General features: G+C 45.6%; 1 protein-coding gene across 1 annotated transcript in view; it reads right to left on the bottom strand.

The window, feature by feature from the left end:
• LOC134990569 (gastrula zinc finger protein XlCGF26.1-like) overlaps positions 1-16,423 on the bottom strand; it is a 42,271-nt gene extending 25,848 nt beyond the window's left edge. Inside the window, exon 1 of the mRNA XM_063950698.1 lies at positions 16,076-16,423. Coding sequence (XP_063806768.1) covers positions 16,076-16,313 — 238 coding nt within the window. The 5' untranslated portion in view covers positions 16,314-16,423. The remainder of the gene's footprint in view (positions 1-16,075) is intronic.
• Positions 16,424-16,972: the final 549 nt, after the last annotated feature.

Raw genomic sequence — 16,972 nt, 5'->3', positions numbered from 1 at the left:
ATCAGAATCTATACAGCTGCAGCCATACTTCTGCTTCTCATACGTGTGCTACTGGCAGCAGTGAACATCTGAGTGAGAGAGCAGGGAAGACAGCAGAGTCTGATGAGAAAGAGATTGGATCTGCCTTTGCAGGGATGTACCACACCTGTCACCTCTGTTAGTATATAAAATAATAAATAAGAGGGGCGTGGTCCATCCAGACCTGTTTTCTGGAGCTCTCCTCACTAAGTGGCTTCTTATCTACCTTACCTGATAACTCTCAGCCGCCAGTGGGACCAAGTCCCAATCTATTAAGTCCCCCACTCCTCCTGCCCTAAAGCCACTCCCTCCGGGCACCATTCACTGCCGCAGCTTGGTGACGCCTATGAAGCCACGGGCTGTATTCTGGGGCTATGTGCGCCCAGTCTTTCCTGCACGCTCCAGACACCTGACTTGGAGGCGCAGCTCCCGCTACTGCTGAGGACAGAACAGGATGCCCACAGTCACCGGAGCCCGGCGTTGATATTGGGAAGTGAGATGGCTGTGAGATTTTGGATCCTGGTGCCCGGCCATTGCATGCTTTGCCTTCTGCCTTCAATAAGGTTTAATATAAATAAGTGTCCTGACGGCTGGACCAGGGTCACAACCCTAAATTGCAGCATTTGCCTGGAGACAGCGCCTTCGCAGTGATACCTTCACCCGAGGATGGCCCTGCTATTCTGAAAACATAGGATTTTAATACCTACCAGTAAATCCTTATCTCGTAGTCCGTAGGGAATACTGGGATGGTCTTAGTACCATGGGGTATAGATGGGATCCACTGGAGCCTGGCACTTTAAAACTTCAGAGTGTGCTGGCTCCTCCCCTCTATGCCCCTCCTGTAGACTCAGTCTAGCAAAACTGTGCCCGAGGAGATGGACATACTTTGAAAGGAGGAAGAGAGACAAGAAAGTGGTGAGAAGGAACCAGCACACAACATAACAAGAGGATAGCAACACTAACCACAACTTGAAATAAGGGACAGCAAAAGCAGACCCAAACTACAACACACAAGAACAACTCTTGCTGGAAAATATCAAAGCACAGAGGCTGGTGCCAAGTATCCCCTATGGACTATGAGAAAAGGATTTACCGGTAGGTATTAAAATCCTATTTTCACTAATGTCCAAGGGGATACCGGGATGGTCTTAGTACCATGGGGAAGTTCCAAAACTCCAAACTGGGTGGGAGAGTGCTGAGACCCCATCAAAATTGATTGACCAAACTGAAGGTGCTCAATAGCAAAGGTAATAAACCTTTAAAACTTTACAGCGTGTTCGAACCCAACCAAGTAGCTGCCCAGCATAACTGCAAAGCCGAGACACCCTGGGCAGTCACCTAGGAAGAACCCACTGACGGTGTGGAGTGGGCCTGAACAGACCTCGGCAGCGGCAAAGCCAACTAAGAGTGAGCCTATTGGATCGTAAGCCTGATCCAACACACAATAGACTGCTTCGGAGCAGGACAACCAATCTTTGAAGCATCATAGAGAACAAAAAGCGACTCTGATTTTCTGAGAAGAGCTGACATATATCTCCAAAGCCCGAACCACGTCTAAGGGCATTGGTGTAACAGACGTCCCAGTGACAACCAGAACCACCATCGGCCAATTGATATGAAATGCCGACACCACCTTAGGCAAGAATGTCTAGCGAGTTTTAAGCACCACTCTATCCTCATGAAACACCAGATAAGGACTCTTACATGATAAGACCGCTAATTCCAAAACAAGCCTCACTGAGGCCAAGGCCAACAACAAGATAGCCTGCCATGTCAAATACTCCATGTCCACCTTGTGGAAAGGTTCAATCAAACCGACTGGAGAAAGGCCAGAATCAAATTGAGAACTCACAGCGCTGTGGGAGGCACAAAGGGTGGTCGAATATGAAGGACAACTGTCAAGAACATCTGGACCACTGGGAGAACAGCCAATTGTTTCCTGGAAAAAAAAGACAAGGCTGAGATTTGAACTTTTATGGAGCCTAAATGTAGGCCCACATCCACAACAGCCTAAAGGAAGTGCAAGAAATGTCTCAGATGAAAATCCACAGCAGAATACTGATGACCCTCACACCAAGAGACACATTTCTTCCATATGCGATGGTACTGTTTCGATGCGACCATCTGGCCGGCTTGGAGCATAGTAGAGATAACCTTGCCGGGAATCTCTTTCCTGGAAAAAATCCTCACAATATACTTTCATTGCATCAAACATAGCCGTGGTAAGTCTGGATAGACGAACGGCTCTTGCGTAAGACGATCATCCTGAATTGGCAGAGGCCAGGGGCCTACGAGTAATAAGGCTAGAATGTATACATACCAGGCCCTGCGGGGCAAGTCTGGGGCAAACAGAATTGCCTGAACCCTGTCCCTTTAAGTCCTTTGAGAACTCTTGGAATTAGAGGAACTGGAGGAAACAAGTACACCAACCGGTAAATCCACGGTGTCGCCAGAGCGTCCACTGCTGCGGCCTGTGGATCCCTCGTCCCAGAACAGTAACGAAGAAGCTTCTTGGTAAGCTGAGAAACCAACAGGTCGATTTACGGGTAGCCCCACCGATTAAATATCTGCTGAAACACTTGCAGGTAGAGGCCCCATTCCCCCCAGGTGCAGATAGTGTCTACTGAGGAAGTCTGCTCACCAATTGTCTACTCCCGGAATTAATATGGCAGAATTTGCCTTGGGATTCCACTCCACCCAGAGGAGTATCTGTGACACCTCCCTCATTGCAGCTCTGCTGTTTGGACCTCCTTGTTGGTTTATGTACGCCAAAGTTGGTGCATTTTCCGACCATACCTGTATGACCTGATACTGAAGGATATAAAGAGGTCAGCAGAAGAGCATTGTAAATCGCCCTGAGTTCCAAAACATTTATCGGAAGGGAAGCCTCTTGATCAGACCACCTTCATTGGAACTGAGCCCATAGGGTCACTGAACCCCAACCATGGAGGTTTGCATCCGACGTCAACAGAATCCAATCCTGAATTCCGAAGGGTCGATCCTCCAGGAGGAAGATCAGCAACCACAATAAGAGGGAAATCCTGGCATTTGGTGAAAGGCATATCATCTGGCGCATGTGCAGATGTGACCCAGACCATTTGTTCAGCAGATCCAGCTGGAATGGTTATGCATGAAATCTTCTGTACCGAATTGCATCGTAGGAGGCCGTAATCTTTCCCAGTAAGCGTATGCAAAGATGTACTGAGATTTTGTTCAGCTTCAAAATGGAACGTACCATTGTCTGAATTATCTTTGCCTTGTCCATAGGAACACCTTCTGAGACACTGTGTCCAGTATCATTACCAGGAACTGAAGCCTCTGCGTAGGTTCTAGGTGGGATTTCTGCAGATTTAGAATCCACCCATGATCCGTAAGTAGTCGTGTTGGAAGGCTGATCTTTTCCATCAACGGTGCTCTGAATATAGCCATTATGAGGAGATCGTCCAAGTATAGAACGATGTTCACTTCCTGCTTGCGGAGTTGTAGCAACATCTCTGCCATCACCCCTGATAACACCGTCAGTGCCATTGAGAGACCGAAAGGCAAGGCCTGGACCTGGTAGTGACTGTCCTGCAGTGCAATCCTGAGGTAAGCCTGAAGAGGCGGCCATATTGGGATACGAATCCTTAATATCCAGAGAAACCAGGAATTCCCCTTCCTCCATGTCACACTTGGCTTGAGTTGGGGATCTGACGACTGATAATTGACTGAGGGAGCAGCTATTGGCAAAGGAAGGAAACAAGGTGGCAGAATGTAGTTCTTACTCATGGATTGAAGACTTAGGCCCGAAGATGTAGAAGGGTAGGCAATGAGGACACTGACCGAGAACGATACACTGAAGAAAGAGGAATTCAGTTTTGAGACCTCAATCATACACAACGACTCGGAGAGAAGTCTGAGTGAATTCTGAAAGACGAAAGGTTAGTGACTTGTAAATGATGCTGAAGAATACTGAATGAAGAAGTAACTTGTGATTTGTAAACGATGCTGAAGAACATGGAATGAAGAGATGACTTGTGATTTTTAAACAATGCTCAAGAGAGGATCGCTGTGAGCACCATCAGCAAATGGAGACCCTCTACCAGATAGAGGGCCCAGTGGTTAAACTAGGATACCAGGGGTTAACCTGGGAGCACAGAGTTCAGGGCACCCTACAGCAGCAAGTAACTTGAAGTACTGGCAACATAGCTAAGCATCAACCCCTTTTTATAAGGGAAGCCTGTACCGGATTGGCTGGACGCGAACTGGGATACCTATCGTCTTGGATTGATCTCCAACATGGTGGCTCCCTGCACAGAGGACACATGTGGAACCAGCACACAGCCACTACCTCTGGCCTCAGCCTCTCAGACGCAGCACTCCAGCAACAGGACACTTGCAAACAGACACCTCCGGCTGCCATGCTCCGCTCCCCAGGACCCGGACCCTGGCCTCCAGACACCCGGCAGTCGCACCTGAGGACCTTGCTGCTGTAGTTCCTATCCATTGCAGCGACACCAGCTAAGAGGAAGGCCGCAGGGACCAGATGCTGACAGTACCCCCCTTTTTAGGGTGGTCTCCGAACACCCACGCTGCTTAGTGGGATTCTTGGAATTAAAGGCACAACTCAGTCTTGGAGCATGAACATCCTCTGCAGCCACCCAAGATCTTTCCTCCGGACCATATCCCCTCCAATCTATGAGACACTGGAGATGACCATACCTCTTGCGGAAGTCAAGAAACTTATGAACCTCAAATTCCTCATTTTGAGCAGCTTGAACCTTCGGAGGTTAAGGGAAAGCTGCCCGAATATTATTTAGTACAGGATAGTTTAGCAGAGAAATGTGAAAGGCATTGGGAATTTTCAAATAGGGAGGCAGTTTCACCCTGTAAGAAACAGGATTCAACACTCTTAATAGGATACGGACCGATGAATCTTGGAGCAAACTTTTTGTAGGAACTTTGAGTCTGAGGTTTCTGGTGGCAATCCAAACACGATCTCCCACTTTGAGACTAGGAACAGCCCTATGTTTCCGATCAGCATAGGTCTTTTATTTCTGGGAAGCCTTAAGTAGCGCCTTATGAATTTGTCTCCAAATCTTAGAGAACTAAAGAAGATGCGGATTCAGCAGCAGGAACCTCAAGAGGTGTTAGAGATTAGAAGGAAGGAACTCATGGATGAAAACTATAGTTAATGAAGAAAAGAGTGGAATTGGTAGAATAATGATATAGGTTATAGTATGCAAACTCAGCAAATGGGAGGTAATCCATCCAGTCTTCCTGAGCAGGGGACATGAACATCCATAAGAAAGTTTCCAGACCTTGGTCGACTCTTTCAGTCTTTCTGTCAGTCTAGGGATGGTAGGCTGAAGAGAAGTTCAACTTGATTTCCAGGACAGAGCTGAGAGCTTTCTAGAGCTTGGCGACGAATTAAGGACCCTGGTCAGAAACTATTTCCCGTGGAAGGCCATACAAATGAAAAATCTATGAGAAAAACTATTTGGATAGCTGAGGAGCAGAGGGAAGACCGGTGAGGGGTATGAAGCGAGCCATCTTTGAAAACCATTCCACAATGACCCAAATGGTGTTATGCCCTCTGGAGACCGGCAAATCGACTATGAAATCCATAGTGATGTGAGTCCAAGGCTTTTGAGGTATTGGAAGTGGATGAAGAAGACCTGAGGGAGATGCTTGTGGATTTTTATGTTGAACACACTTAGAAAAGGCTGTTACAAATTCAAAGACATCCGTTTTAAGATGAGGCCACCAGTAGTATCGCTGAATGAACTTGAGAGTCTTAAGACCACCGCCATGACCCATGAAAGATGAAGAATAAGCCCACGTAAGCTATTTCCTGCAAAATTTTGGTGCTACAAAAGTTCTCCCCGGAGGAGGTAGAGGAACAGTACGTGTTGAAGCAAATGAAGCTGGAATCAGAATAAACTGTTTCTCAGAGGAGTTGAGTGAATCATCCGTTTGAAAAGAATGAGAAAGTGCATCTGCTCTTTGATTTAAGGTTCCTGGGCAGTTAAAGAGTTTAAAGGAGAACCGAGAGAAGAAGAGAGCTCACCTGGCTTGCCATCGGTTTAAACAATGAGTTTAAACAATGGGTTTAAGCCATCATGGAAGGACTTGGAGGAGAAGACGGGATGGGCTGAATGATCAGGACTGGGGCTCAATGTTAGCTGATTAGGAAGAAGAAAAGGTTTCAAGTCAGGTTGAGAGGATTCCTGTTGAGGACGAGGTTTAGCTTTCTTATAAGATGATATTCCAGTTCTGCCCATTCTTCAGCATAACATTATGGAGATTAGAGAACAAGGTCAGGAGGCCAGTAGCGACATAGCAGAAGTATTGAAGTGTGGAAATAGGGAGACATCAGTGAGCATAGACCCCCAGTGGCCATCGGTTACAGGAATATTGTGAGGTCAGTTGTTATGGGTAATGAAGATGCCATCCTTGAGCGGTAAAGTAATTTATAGGAGCCAGCAACTGGAGACTGCTACTGTCCTGGACACCTGGACTGTTACGTCGTAGCTATACTGATGCCCCCCAAAAGCTCTAATTGGATCTTACGGTGATTGAGGGGGGCAGGAGGAAAAAAACCCCAGCAGCAAACAGTATGGAGGATGTAGTCAGCACAGTCTGCCACCAGAGGGAGTCGACAGAGCAGGAGTGGAGGCCAGGCAATAATAATAATAAAAGCAGTTCAGGCGACCACTTACTGCCCAGGTAGGGCCACACCGGCAGAAGTCCCTGTCGGAAATCACCGAGACTGTAGTTAAGGGCACTGATCATGGGCTGGCAGTGTCTGTAGCTCCCAGAGAAGCGGCTGGTTTCATGTGGATAAATTGCCAGTTTTCAAGATGACCACTTCTGGCAGGGAAGCCCAAATCAGAAAAAACTGGGCGGGTGAACCAGGTCAGTAATAAGGCAGGAGAGGAGAGGGTACTAGGATGCAGTGGCACAGGGTAGCGTATCTGGCTGCATAGGAACCCCACGTGTATGTCCTCTATAATTCACAGCTCCGCCAGATTCCCCCGTAGCACCATGGGTTAGGAGGAGAGGGGAGATGCCGGGACACTGCTGGAGTGATGACAGGCAATCGCTCCATGTATTCCCCGCTGCCACGACTCAGGGCTTCAATGGCCAGACAGTAGGAGAAGGCAGGCTGCAGGCGGGTGAGCTGACTAACCTGACGCGTCCCTGCTGAGACCACCAATCCCCATAGTATGCACCGCATCAGATGCCAGGAGAGCAGCTCCGCTCAGTGTCTCCCGCCGCAGTCACCGCTGATTCCCAGTCAGCCTCTCCCCACGGCTCCAACAGCACAGCTAGGCACAAGAGTGAACAGGGCACACAGCCCTCGGTGAGTAGCAGCGCTACCTCGCTGAGGTCCAGTCTGTGGTGGGATCACTGCACAACTTCAGTCCGCAGCTTCGGATCCGGGTGTAGGCCGCAACCTGCAAAAGCCAAATGAATGGCTCCCCGGCGCCGCAACCTACACACCGGGGTGTCAAAACACACAGAGGGGCAAGAAAGGGCCTGGAAGAACCCGTATGACAGCTGTAAAAGGCAGAAAGGACCTATATAAGCAGGTGCTCCTTTATCCTGCTTTCTTTTCAGTCAGGCCACACCCCCCGTGACAACTTTTATTGATGTTGAAAACAAAAGTAATGTAGATTTTCGCACCAATCTAAGACCTGCGAATCTACTTTGGAAGCCACCTCTTTTTTTTTTTTTTTAAACAGTCCCCAACTGGACGAGGATAATTGGAATTCCATTTCTTGGAATTCTAACTTCCTACTTGGCGTAACCCAAAATTTCCATCAGCTGTTTTTGGATGTTTAAACACAGTTGTCTTAGTTTTTATAGTTTTTAACACAGGCTCCGCTGCCTTTTCTAAAGATGGAATGGCTTACATAGAACTAATTAGCTCAGGTATGTCAGGTATGTCCAGACCTTCCGAAGTGCAATGAGTCCTCATCCTCCAACGAATCCTCATCTAAAACATGTGTAGACTGTGAAGATGTTGTATCATGTCTATGTGATTTACTTACCACCAGCCTTTCAGCCTGCTGTTTTGAGAGGCTGACAATTCCCTAGGTGTATAAACCTCAGAATGAATGTTGCATGTATGGGTTAATAGGGAATAGCCACATTGGATAATGTCTGTGAAAAGTAGCCCATGAAGGTTTACCAGAACCTGTGCCTGCCTCACTTGTACACGTGGGTAAGCGTTGTCGCCATCCGGCGGGGAGTTGTTGGAGCGACTCTATGGTGCGTATAAGATGCTTTTTTAGAAAGATCACTCAAAAAAATTAGTAATACTATAAAAATAAAATAAGAAAACTTATGGCTCCTGCCGCACCAAACAAAATAGACGTTATGCTAAGAACTTACCGTTGATAAAGTGATTTCTCCTATGTCCACAGGTATCCACAGGATAACATTGGGATATGCCGAAGCGACAGCGGAAATGGCACCAAACAGTCACAAGCTTTATGGCCTCCCAGGATGCATTGGGGCTCTTGCATATAATCCCGCCCACTGACTCAGTCAAATAAGTTGTTTCCACAGCAATTTAGGCAGGAACATCATGTAGAACCCTGTTCAGGCGATAAGAACACACATGCACACCCTTCCATACAAGAGGGAAGAGGTTTAGTGATTGTAAAGATCCTCAAATCAGGTGCGTCAGGGTGGAATTCCTGTGGACATAGGAGAAATCACTGTTATCAACGGTAAGTTCTTACCATAACGTCTACTTCTCCGGCTGGGTCCACAGGTTATGCACAGGATAACATTGGGATTCCCAAAGCCATTTTTAGTGGTGGGTACGCTCCTGATTAGACAGGAGAACCTTTCGTCCGAATTTAGCGTCATGAGAGGCAAAAGTATCCAAGGCGTAATGTCTAATGAAAGTGTTAATGGAAGACCATGTGGTTGCCTTACAAATCTGTTCTGCTGAAGCACCATGTTGTGCCGCCCAAGAAGGACCTACCTTATGTGTAGTGTGCAGAGACATTGGCCGGAACAGGGAGATCAGCACGAGAATAAGCTTCTGAAATTACCATTCGGAGCCATCTTGCCAGCGTCTGTTTACTAGCAGGCCATCCTCTTCTGTGAAATCCGTAGAGAATGAAGAGAGAATCTTTCTTTCTGATGGCACTAGTACGATCCACGTAGATTCTTAACGCACGGACCACGTCCAGCGACGCTTCTCCCGCAGAAAGTCTCGATACCTGAAAAGCTGGGACTACAATCTCTTCACTAAGGTTCAATTTTGAGACCACCTTCGGAAGATAACCAGATCTAGTTCTGAGAACTGCTTTATCTGGAAAAAAGATCAGAAAAGGAGACCTACACAATAGTGCTCCTAAATCTGACACTCTTCTAGCTGACGCCATTGTCAGTAGAAAGAGAAGTTTAGCCGTCAACCATTTAAGATCTGCTCTCTTAAGAGGTTCAAACGGAGGTCCCTGAAGGATTTTAAGAACCAGATTCAAATCCCAGGGAACTGCAGGAGGAACAAAAGGTGGTTGAATGTGTATCACTCCCTGAAAGAAAGTACGCACATCCTGTAAGTCAGCAATCTTTTTCTGAAACCATAAAGTTAATGCTGATACCTGAACTCTCAAGGAAGCCATCCAAAATCCTGGATACTTTAAAAGATCTTGGATCCAAACTTCTTTCGCTACATCAATGAGTATAGGCTTGCCATATTCGATGATAAATACGAGCTGAAAAAGGTTTTCTTGCTCTAAGCATAGTTTGAATTACTTGTTTTGAAAATCCTCTTGCTTCTAAGATAGAGGTCTCAACAGCCATGCCGTCAAAGACAGACAATCCAGATGACTGTGATAACAAGGACCCTGCATTAGTAGATCTTGACGTTGAGGGAGCAGTATTGGAGCTTCCACGGACATCCTTAGCAGATCTGTGTACCAATGCCTTCTGGGCCAAGCTGGAGCTATTACAGTTATGGCTCCCTTTGCTTGCTTTATTTTCCTCACTACCCTGGGTAACAGGGAGACTGGAGGAAACAGATATGCTAGACAAAACTCCCAATTCACTGACAGTGCATCTACAAGGATTGCTCCGGAATCCTTTGTTTTTGATCCGTATATCGGAACTTTGTTGTTCAGATGGGATGCCATGAAGATCTATCTCTGGCAACCCCCATCTGTTTACTATGGTCTGAAATACTTCTGGGTATAATGCCCATTCGGTTTCCTGAATGGTTGTCGACTGAGAAAATCCGCTTCCCAGTTCAGTACACCTGGAACAAACACTGCTGACAATGCTGGGAGATGGAGTTCTGCACACCTTAGTATGGGAGTTACTTCCTCCATCAATCTTTTGCTGTGAGTTCCTCCCTGATGATTGAGGTACGCTACCGCTGTAGCATTGTCTGAACGGATCTGGACTGGTCTTCCTTGCAGACTGTCCTTTGCCTGAACTAGAGCCATGTATATGGCCCTTATTTCCAACAGATTTATTGGCAGGCGACTTTCCCTTATGGTCCATTTTCCCTGGAACCAGAGGCTTTCGAACACCGCTCCCCAGCCCTGAAGACTGGCATCTGTTGTCAGGATTCGCCAATCCGTTACCCAAAAAAGGTCTCCCCTTGCTTAGATGGTCTGTCTGTAGCCACCAAGCTAGAGACCTTCTTACGTCTACTGGAAGATTAATCATCTGTCTTTTTATTGTCTGATGTCTTCCGTTCCATCGGGTCAGAATGAGATGCTGTAGAGGTCTGGAGTGGAATTGTGCATATTCCACCATGTCGAAGGTAGACACCATCAGACTCATCATTGCTGCATGGACTGATATAGTCTGACTGCAGCAACTCCAGAGTCATTACTTGCACCTTCGATATCTTTTTCCATGGTAACAAAATTCTCTGTAGACCTGAATCCAATATGGCCCCCAAATGAACCATCCGTTGTGACGGACTCAGACGACTTTTCGCAGTTTATGAGCCACCCGTGTCTTTGTAGACAAACTATTGTCTGTTGAAGATGGCTCAAAAGTAATTCCTGAGATTGTGCCAGGATTAAAAGATTGTCAAGGTATGGAAATATTCTTATCCCCTGCTTGAGGAGATAAGCTGCCATAACCACCATAATTTTGGTTAACACCCTGGGGGCTGTTGCTAGCCCGAAGGGCAAAGCCTGGAACTGAAAATGTTGCTGGAGGATGGCAAACCGGAGGTAACACTGATGAGACTGTGCTATAGGCACATGTAGGTAAGCATTCTGTATATCCAGAGATACCATGTAATCTCCTGGTTCCATGGCCAAAACTATGGAGCGTAATGTCTCCATGTGGAACCTTGGAAACCAAATGTATTTGTTTAACATTTTGAGATTGAGAATGGGTCGGAATGACCCATTTGGCTTCTGCATCAAAAATAGATTGTGGAGTAAAACCACTGTCCCCATTGTGTCGGGGGTACTGGGATAATTACACCAGACTGAAGCAGTTTCTGAACCGCTTCCTGCAGGGCACTGCCTTCGACTCTATTTGAGACGGAGCGGTGCAAAAAAATCTTTGAGGAGGCTACCTCTTGAAGGGGAAACCATAACCGAGAGATACCACTTCTGCACCCAAGCATCTGTCGTCCACTGCTGTCATATATGTGCATATTGAAGGAGTCGGCCCCCAACCCTGGAAACCTCCAGGCAGAGGCCCGTACCCTCAGACTGATGGCTTCTGTTCTAGCTTGGAGCCGGCCGTCTATTGGCCCATTGCTTCCTATCCCTAGTTGACTTATTGAACTGGGGCTGCTTAGGTTCCTCTTTCCCTTTTGCTCTGCCTTGCCATCGAAATGGCCGAAATTTCGAACCCCTAGTCTTAGGGTTATAACTAGCCGGAAATCTGACCTTCTTGGATTCAGCTTCCGATTCTAGAATATCTGTCAATTGTTTCCAAACAGAATATCACCAGCGAAAGGCAGAGCTTCCAGAACCTTCTTGGATTCTGCATCCGCTTTCCAATTACGTAGCCAAACTGCTCTGCGAGCAGCTACTGTCAAGGCTGATGCTTTAGAAGCAATTGTACCCATATCAAGTGCTGCTTCTTCCAAATATTGCGCAGCTTGTTTTATACGGCCTAAAAGAGATTCCGCCTCCCCTGTGGAAGGGAAGAGGCCTTTTTCTAGTTTCTCCGCCCATTCTACCATCGCTCTCGTCATCCAGGCTGAAGCCATAGCTGGCCTTCCTACAGCCCCCGAGAGAGAAAAAAATATTTTTCAATAAACCATCTATTCTTCTATCTGTAACATCAGTCAGTGAAGTAGACGGCAATGGTAAAACAGATTTACGCACAAGTCGCACAACATGTGCATCTACTTTAGGAGGAACTTCTCTTTTTGAACAATCCGCAGCTGGAAAAGGATAATAAGAATCCCATTTTTTCGGAATCTTATATTTTTTACCAGGCGGTGCCCAAGGTTCTTCCATCATTTCCGTCAGATCTTCTGATACTGGAAATTCAGTCCTAACTGTCTTTGTTCGTTTAAACACAGGTGCTTTAGATTTTTACACTGTCTTGGCTGATTCCTCCAAAGAGAGAATAGCCTTCATTGCATCAATAAGCTCAGCTATATCCTCTGAGCTAAAACCCTCCGACTGATCATCATATGGGGTATTAGAATACACTGTATAGTCATCTGTTGTATCATCTTGTGTAGTCTGCAACATGGATGTATCTACCCTGGTCCTAACAGCCTGGCTACTTGTAGAAGCTACTGGAACTAAACCATAAGGAGGGAGCTGCATGTATGGGTTAATAGTGTAACCTATTACCTGGGGTGGAACTGCAGGAGTTAATCTGTACAATATTGCAGACAAGGTTTGCGCGAACATACTCCATGGTGGTTCTACTGGTTGTTGAACCGGAGCCTGCTTTTTACTTTGCCGATACGCATAACAGTTTGTACATAACCCATCATAAGTAATAAACTGTTCCATTCCATCTAAAATCCCCATTTTACAAGATAAACATGTTAAGGATGTAGGAGTGCCTGATAAATTATCCTCGTCACTTTTGCCGCTCACAGACATAGTCAATTTTTCAGTGTTTACCAACTACACAATTTGTGACTGAGAAACACACACACACACACACACACACACACACACACACATATATATATAGAAGTGAAATCAATCTGATCACAACCGTGCACCTGAATTGAGGTTCAGAATAAAACTGACAACATTTAAAAGTCAGCAATCATACTAGCAGTCAGTCACATGTTATATATTAAACATTGTCATATGAGAATATAATCAACCACAAACAATTACTTTACAAGTAGGAGTACAATTACTGTATTTATGTTTTAACAAGTTTTTCAGACATTTTTGTAGAAAACAACAGTAGTGTACAGGCCTCATATGCAATATGTACCAAAATTAACAATTCATACTAACAAGTAGAAGGTGTCTTATTACTGTATAACCCTTACTCAGTAGAGTGGGATACAGGGAGACTCACCCCACTTCCATGATCTATCAATACGCTCGAAAGACGCTAAGTAGATTCAGACGCTACTAGTGTACACTACCGCTCCGGTAACTGATGAGAGACACAGACGCTCAATAACGGACACAGACGCTCAGTGAACGATAAGTGTATGCAGACGCTCCTGTGTGCGACCAGGTCTAGGCGGAAACTCTAGTGTACACAACCGCAGCGGCCTAAGCTGCGACCGAGTACCCTCGTTGTAGCGTCTGAGATGGAAGTGAGGCCATCAGTTCATGGGCGGGAGACGCACGGAAACTGGTCATGAACTGGGGGGAGGGGCGACCAGGAGAGCGCCTGACTCCCCTTGTTGACATAAACTCTAGGGGTCGCGGCCTCAACCTAGTCCTGGCGCCTATGGTCCCTAAAGCGTAGCATCAGCCACTATTTGTAGTCTCCTCCAATACAGTGCGGCTGTGTCCGGAAATCCCTAGTAAAAGGAAACCGATGCCCTACCTTCTCCCCATGGTCTGGCCACAGCCTGGTAACATCTGCTGGACCTGATAGAACATCAGTCACAGACGCCCGTCGAGAGAGCACTGTACCGCGAAGGTAAGCATTGTTGCGACCCGGTGGAGAGTTGTTGGAGCGACTCTTTCTAGTATGCGTTTAAGACGCTGTTAAGAAAGATCACTCAAAACAGACTATAAAAATAAAATAATAAAAGCTTAGGGCTGCCCTAACAGCACCCCTGTGACCATGGTCCGGCTCCTGCCGCACCAAACAAAAAACTGATTTGACTGAGTCAGTGGGCGGGATTATATGCAAGAGCCCTGATGCATCCTGGGAGGCCAGAAAGCTCGTGACTGTTTGGTGCTATTTCCGCTGTCCCTCCGGCATATCCCAATGTTATCCTGTGGATAACCTGTGGATTCTGCCAGAGGAACATATATATATATCTAAGAGGATAGAATTTGATCGGTGTTGTTACACTGTTTTGATGGCAGGTTACTTGATACTTTTGTCCCCATTGGTTACTATAGGTCACGTGGACGAGGTTCTCTCCATGTCCCCGGATGTAGCATGTGTCAGGTGACGTCACTTTGATGTACTGGAGTGAGCGACGGATGGCGACATGGGCAGTTCCACCGGGTATATTAATGACACGGGACGTGCACATGCGTGTAGATGGTGACACTAAAACTACTGGATGATCATTGTAAATGTCTGAGGTATTGATACAATGCAAATTTGTTGAGACATTGTTTCTTTGTCAGATGGAACCATGGGTCGTGCACGTGATGCAACTGGCAAAAGCGAGCCATTGGTTTTGCCCGAGACCGGCTTTTGTTTGTTGGTGATCCCTTGTAGACAGTGAGTAGTATCCATCTACAGTGGAAGAAGCATGGACACCAAGAATATCAGCGGCGGAACAGTGGGTGAAAGTAGATCATGACAAATCGGGACCACAGGCATTTAGGGCGCTTAGCAACAACCAATCATTCCAAACGCATCAGGAACTGCACCAACAGTACAATGCCGGACCCAGCCAAGCAGTCCCAGATCTGGTGAATTGGTGGCACGTCAGACTGGTGCTCCGAAAATCTATCCAAGCCTTTTGGCCACTGTTCCGCTGCTGAGAGCAAACCTAAAGGTTAACACTAATGCGATAGCTGTTTTTATGGTAATTATTTTGAGCAATAGAGTAGGACCTGCAGTATAGTAGGGTCACTTGTCAGGCGCTGCAGGCTTAAATGCACTGAGCAATACATGTTTATTATTGTTAGTTATTATAGTGAGTGCAAGACACATTTATGTATGTAGTAAGGCTACTGCGAGACCTTAGATTGAGCAATATTGGATCTGGCCATTACATTCCCTAAAGTCATAACCTCATAACTGCACAGAGCAGGAACTATTATTCACAAGTAATTAGGAATGTGTTCCTCATGAAAAAGTCCACAATTACCATCTGAAGGTTACACAATTATTTCAAGTCTACACAATTGATATTTGCGGATAAAGCCTTTAACAGAAAACACCCCTGAAGAAGTCACTATTGACGAAACGCGTTGGAAGACACGCAATTTGTATTTAGAGTGAATTGGAGTGTATAAGAACAAGCCCGCCCATGCAAGGGTGACAACAAGTGCAAAACGCTTGTCTTCTGATTATACAGATATGTACTTGTTATAAGCTTTTACTCTGTTTTACTTGAAGTTCTAGATTCAAATTTCATTTTATTTCTGAATCTTATACAAATTGTATTTGGTGACCTCAGGTCTACTGTATAGCAGGAAATATTTCATACCTGCATCATCTAACAAAATGCATATAAATTAGGCACTCCACAAAAAACAATACTAATTATATTATATACATACATATATACACATTTATATATAATCACTAATAATAAACTTCTGCTTGTTACTTTTAATAACATTATAGTGTTGTGTGTAATAACTCTCTACATGTGATATTTGTCATGGATAGCCTTGTGTTAGAAACACCCAACTGAGAACAGGGGAGGGTGTAGGATAAGAGATTGCTGTAGTGACTGAGCAATGAGAATATGTGACTTCTGTATTAAGTGTTTATTACTCACCTGTGCTGATATCTGTAGGGATCTCCTCCTCCTTACACTGCTGATCACCCCTCACATACGTCTCTTCTTCTCCCTCTGTATCTTCTGCCTTTATATCAGTCACATGCGTCTCTTCTCCTCCCTTTGTATCTTCTGCCTTCATATCAGTCACATACGTCTCTTCTTCTCCCTTTATATCTTCTGCCTTTATATCAGTCACATACGTCTCTTCTTCTCCCTCTATATCTTCTGCCTTCATATCAGTCACATACGTCTCTTCTTCTCCCTCTGTATCTTCTACCTTTATATCAGTCACATACGTCTCTTCTTCTCCCTCTATATCTTCTGCCTTTATATCAGTCACATACGTCTCTTCTTCTCCCTCTATATCTTCTGCCTTTATATCAGTCACATACGTCTCTTCTTCTCCCTCTATATCTTCTGCCTTCATATCAGTCACATACGTCTCTTCTTCTCCCTCTGTATCTTCTACCTTTATATCAGTCACATACGTCTCTTCTTCTCCCTCTATATCTTCTGCCTTTATATCAGTCACATACGTCTCTTCTTCTCCCTCTATATCTTCTGCCTTTATATCAGTCACATACGTCTCTTCTTCTCCCTCTATATCTTCTGCCTTTATATCAGTCACATACGTCTCTTCTTCTCCCTCTATATCTTCTGCCTTTATATCAGTCACATACGTCTCTTCTTCTCCCTCTGTATCTTCTGCCTTTATATCAGTCACATACGTCTCTTCTTCTCCCTCTATATCTTCTGCCTTTATATCAGTCACATACGTCTCTTCTTCTCCCTCTGTATCTTCTGCCTTTATATCAGTCACATACGTCTCTTCTTCTCCCTCTATATCTTCTGCCTTTATATCAGTCACATACGTCTCTTCTTCTCCCTCTGTAT

The sequence above is a fragment of the Pseudophryne corroboree genome, unplaced genomic scaffold, assembly GCF_028390025.1.
Source record: "Pseudophryne corroboree isolate aPseCor3 unplaced genomic scaffold, aPseCor3.hap2 scaffold_1179, whole genome shotgun sequence".
Taxonomy (NCBI): Eukaryota; Metazoa; Chordata; class Amphibia; order Anura; family Myobatrachidae; genus Pseudophryne; species Pseudophryne corroboree.
The sequence above is the reverse complement of the archived record's forward strand: the minus strand, read 5'-3'. Positions and strand labels throughout refer to the sequence as shown.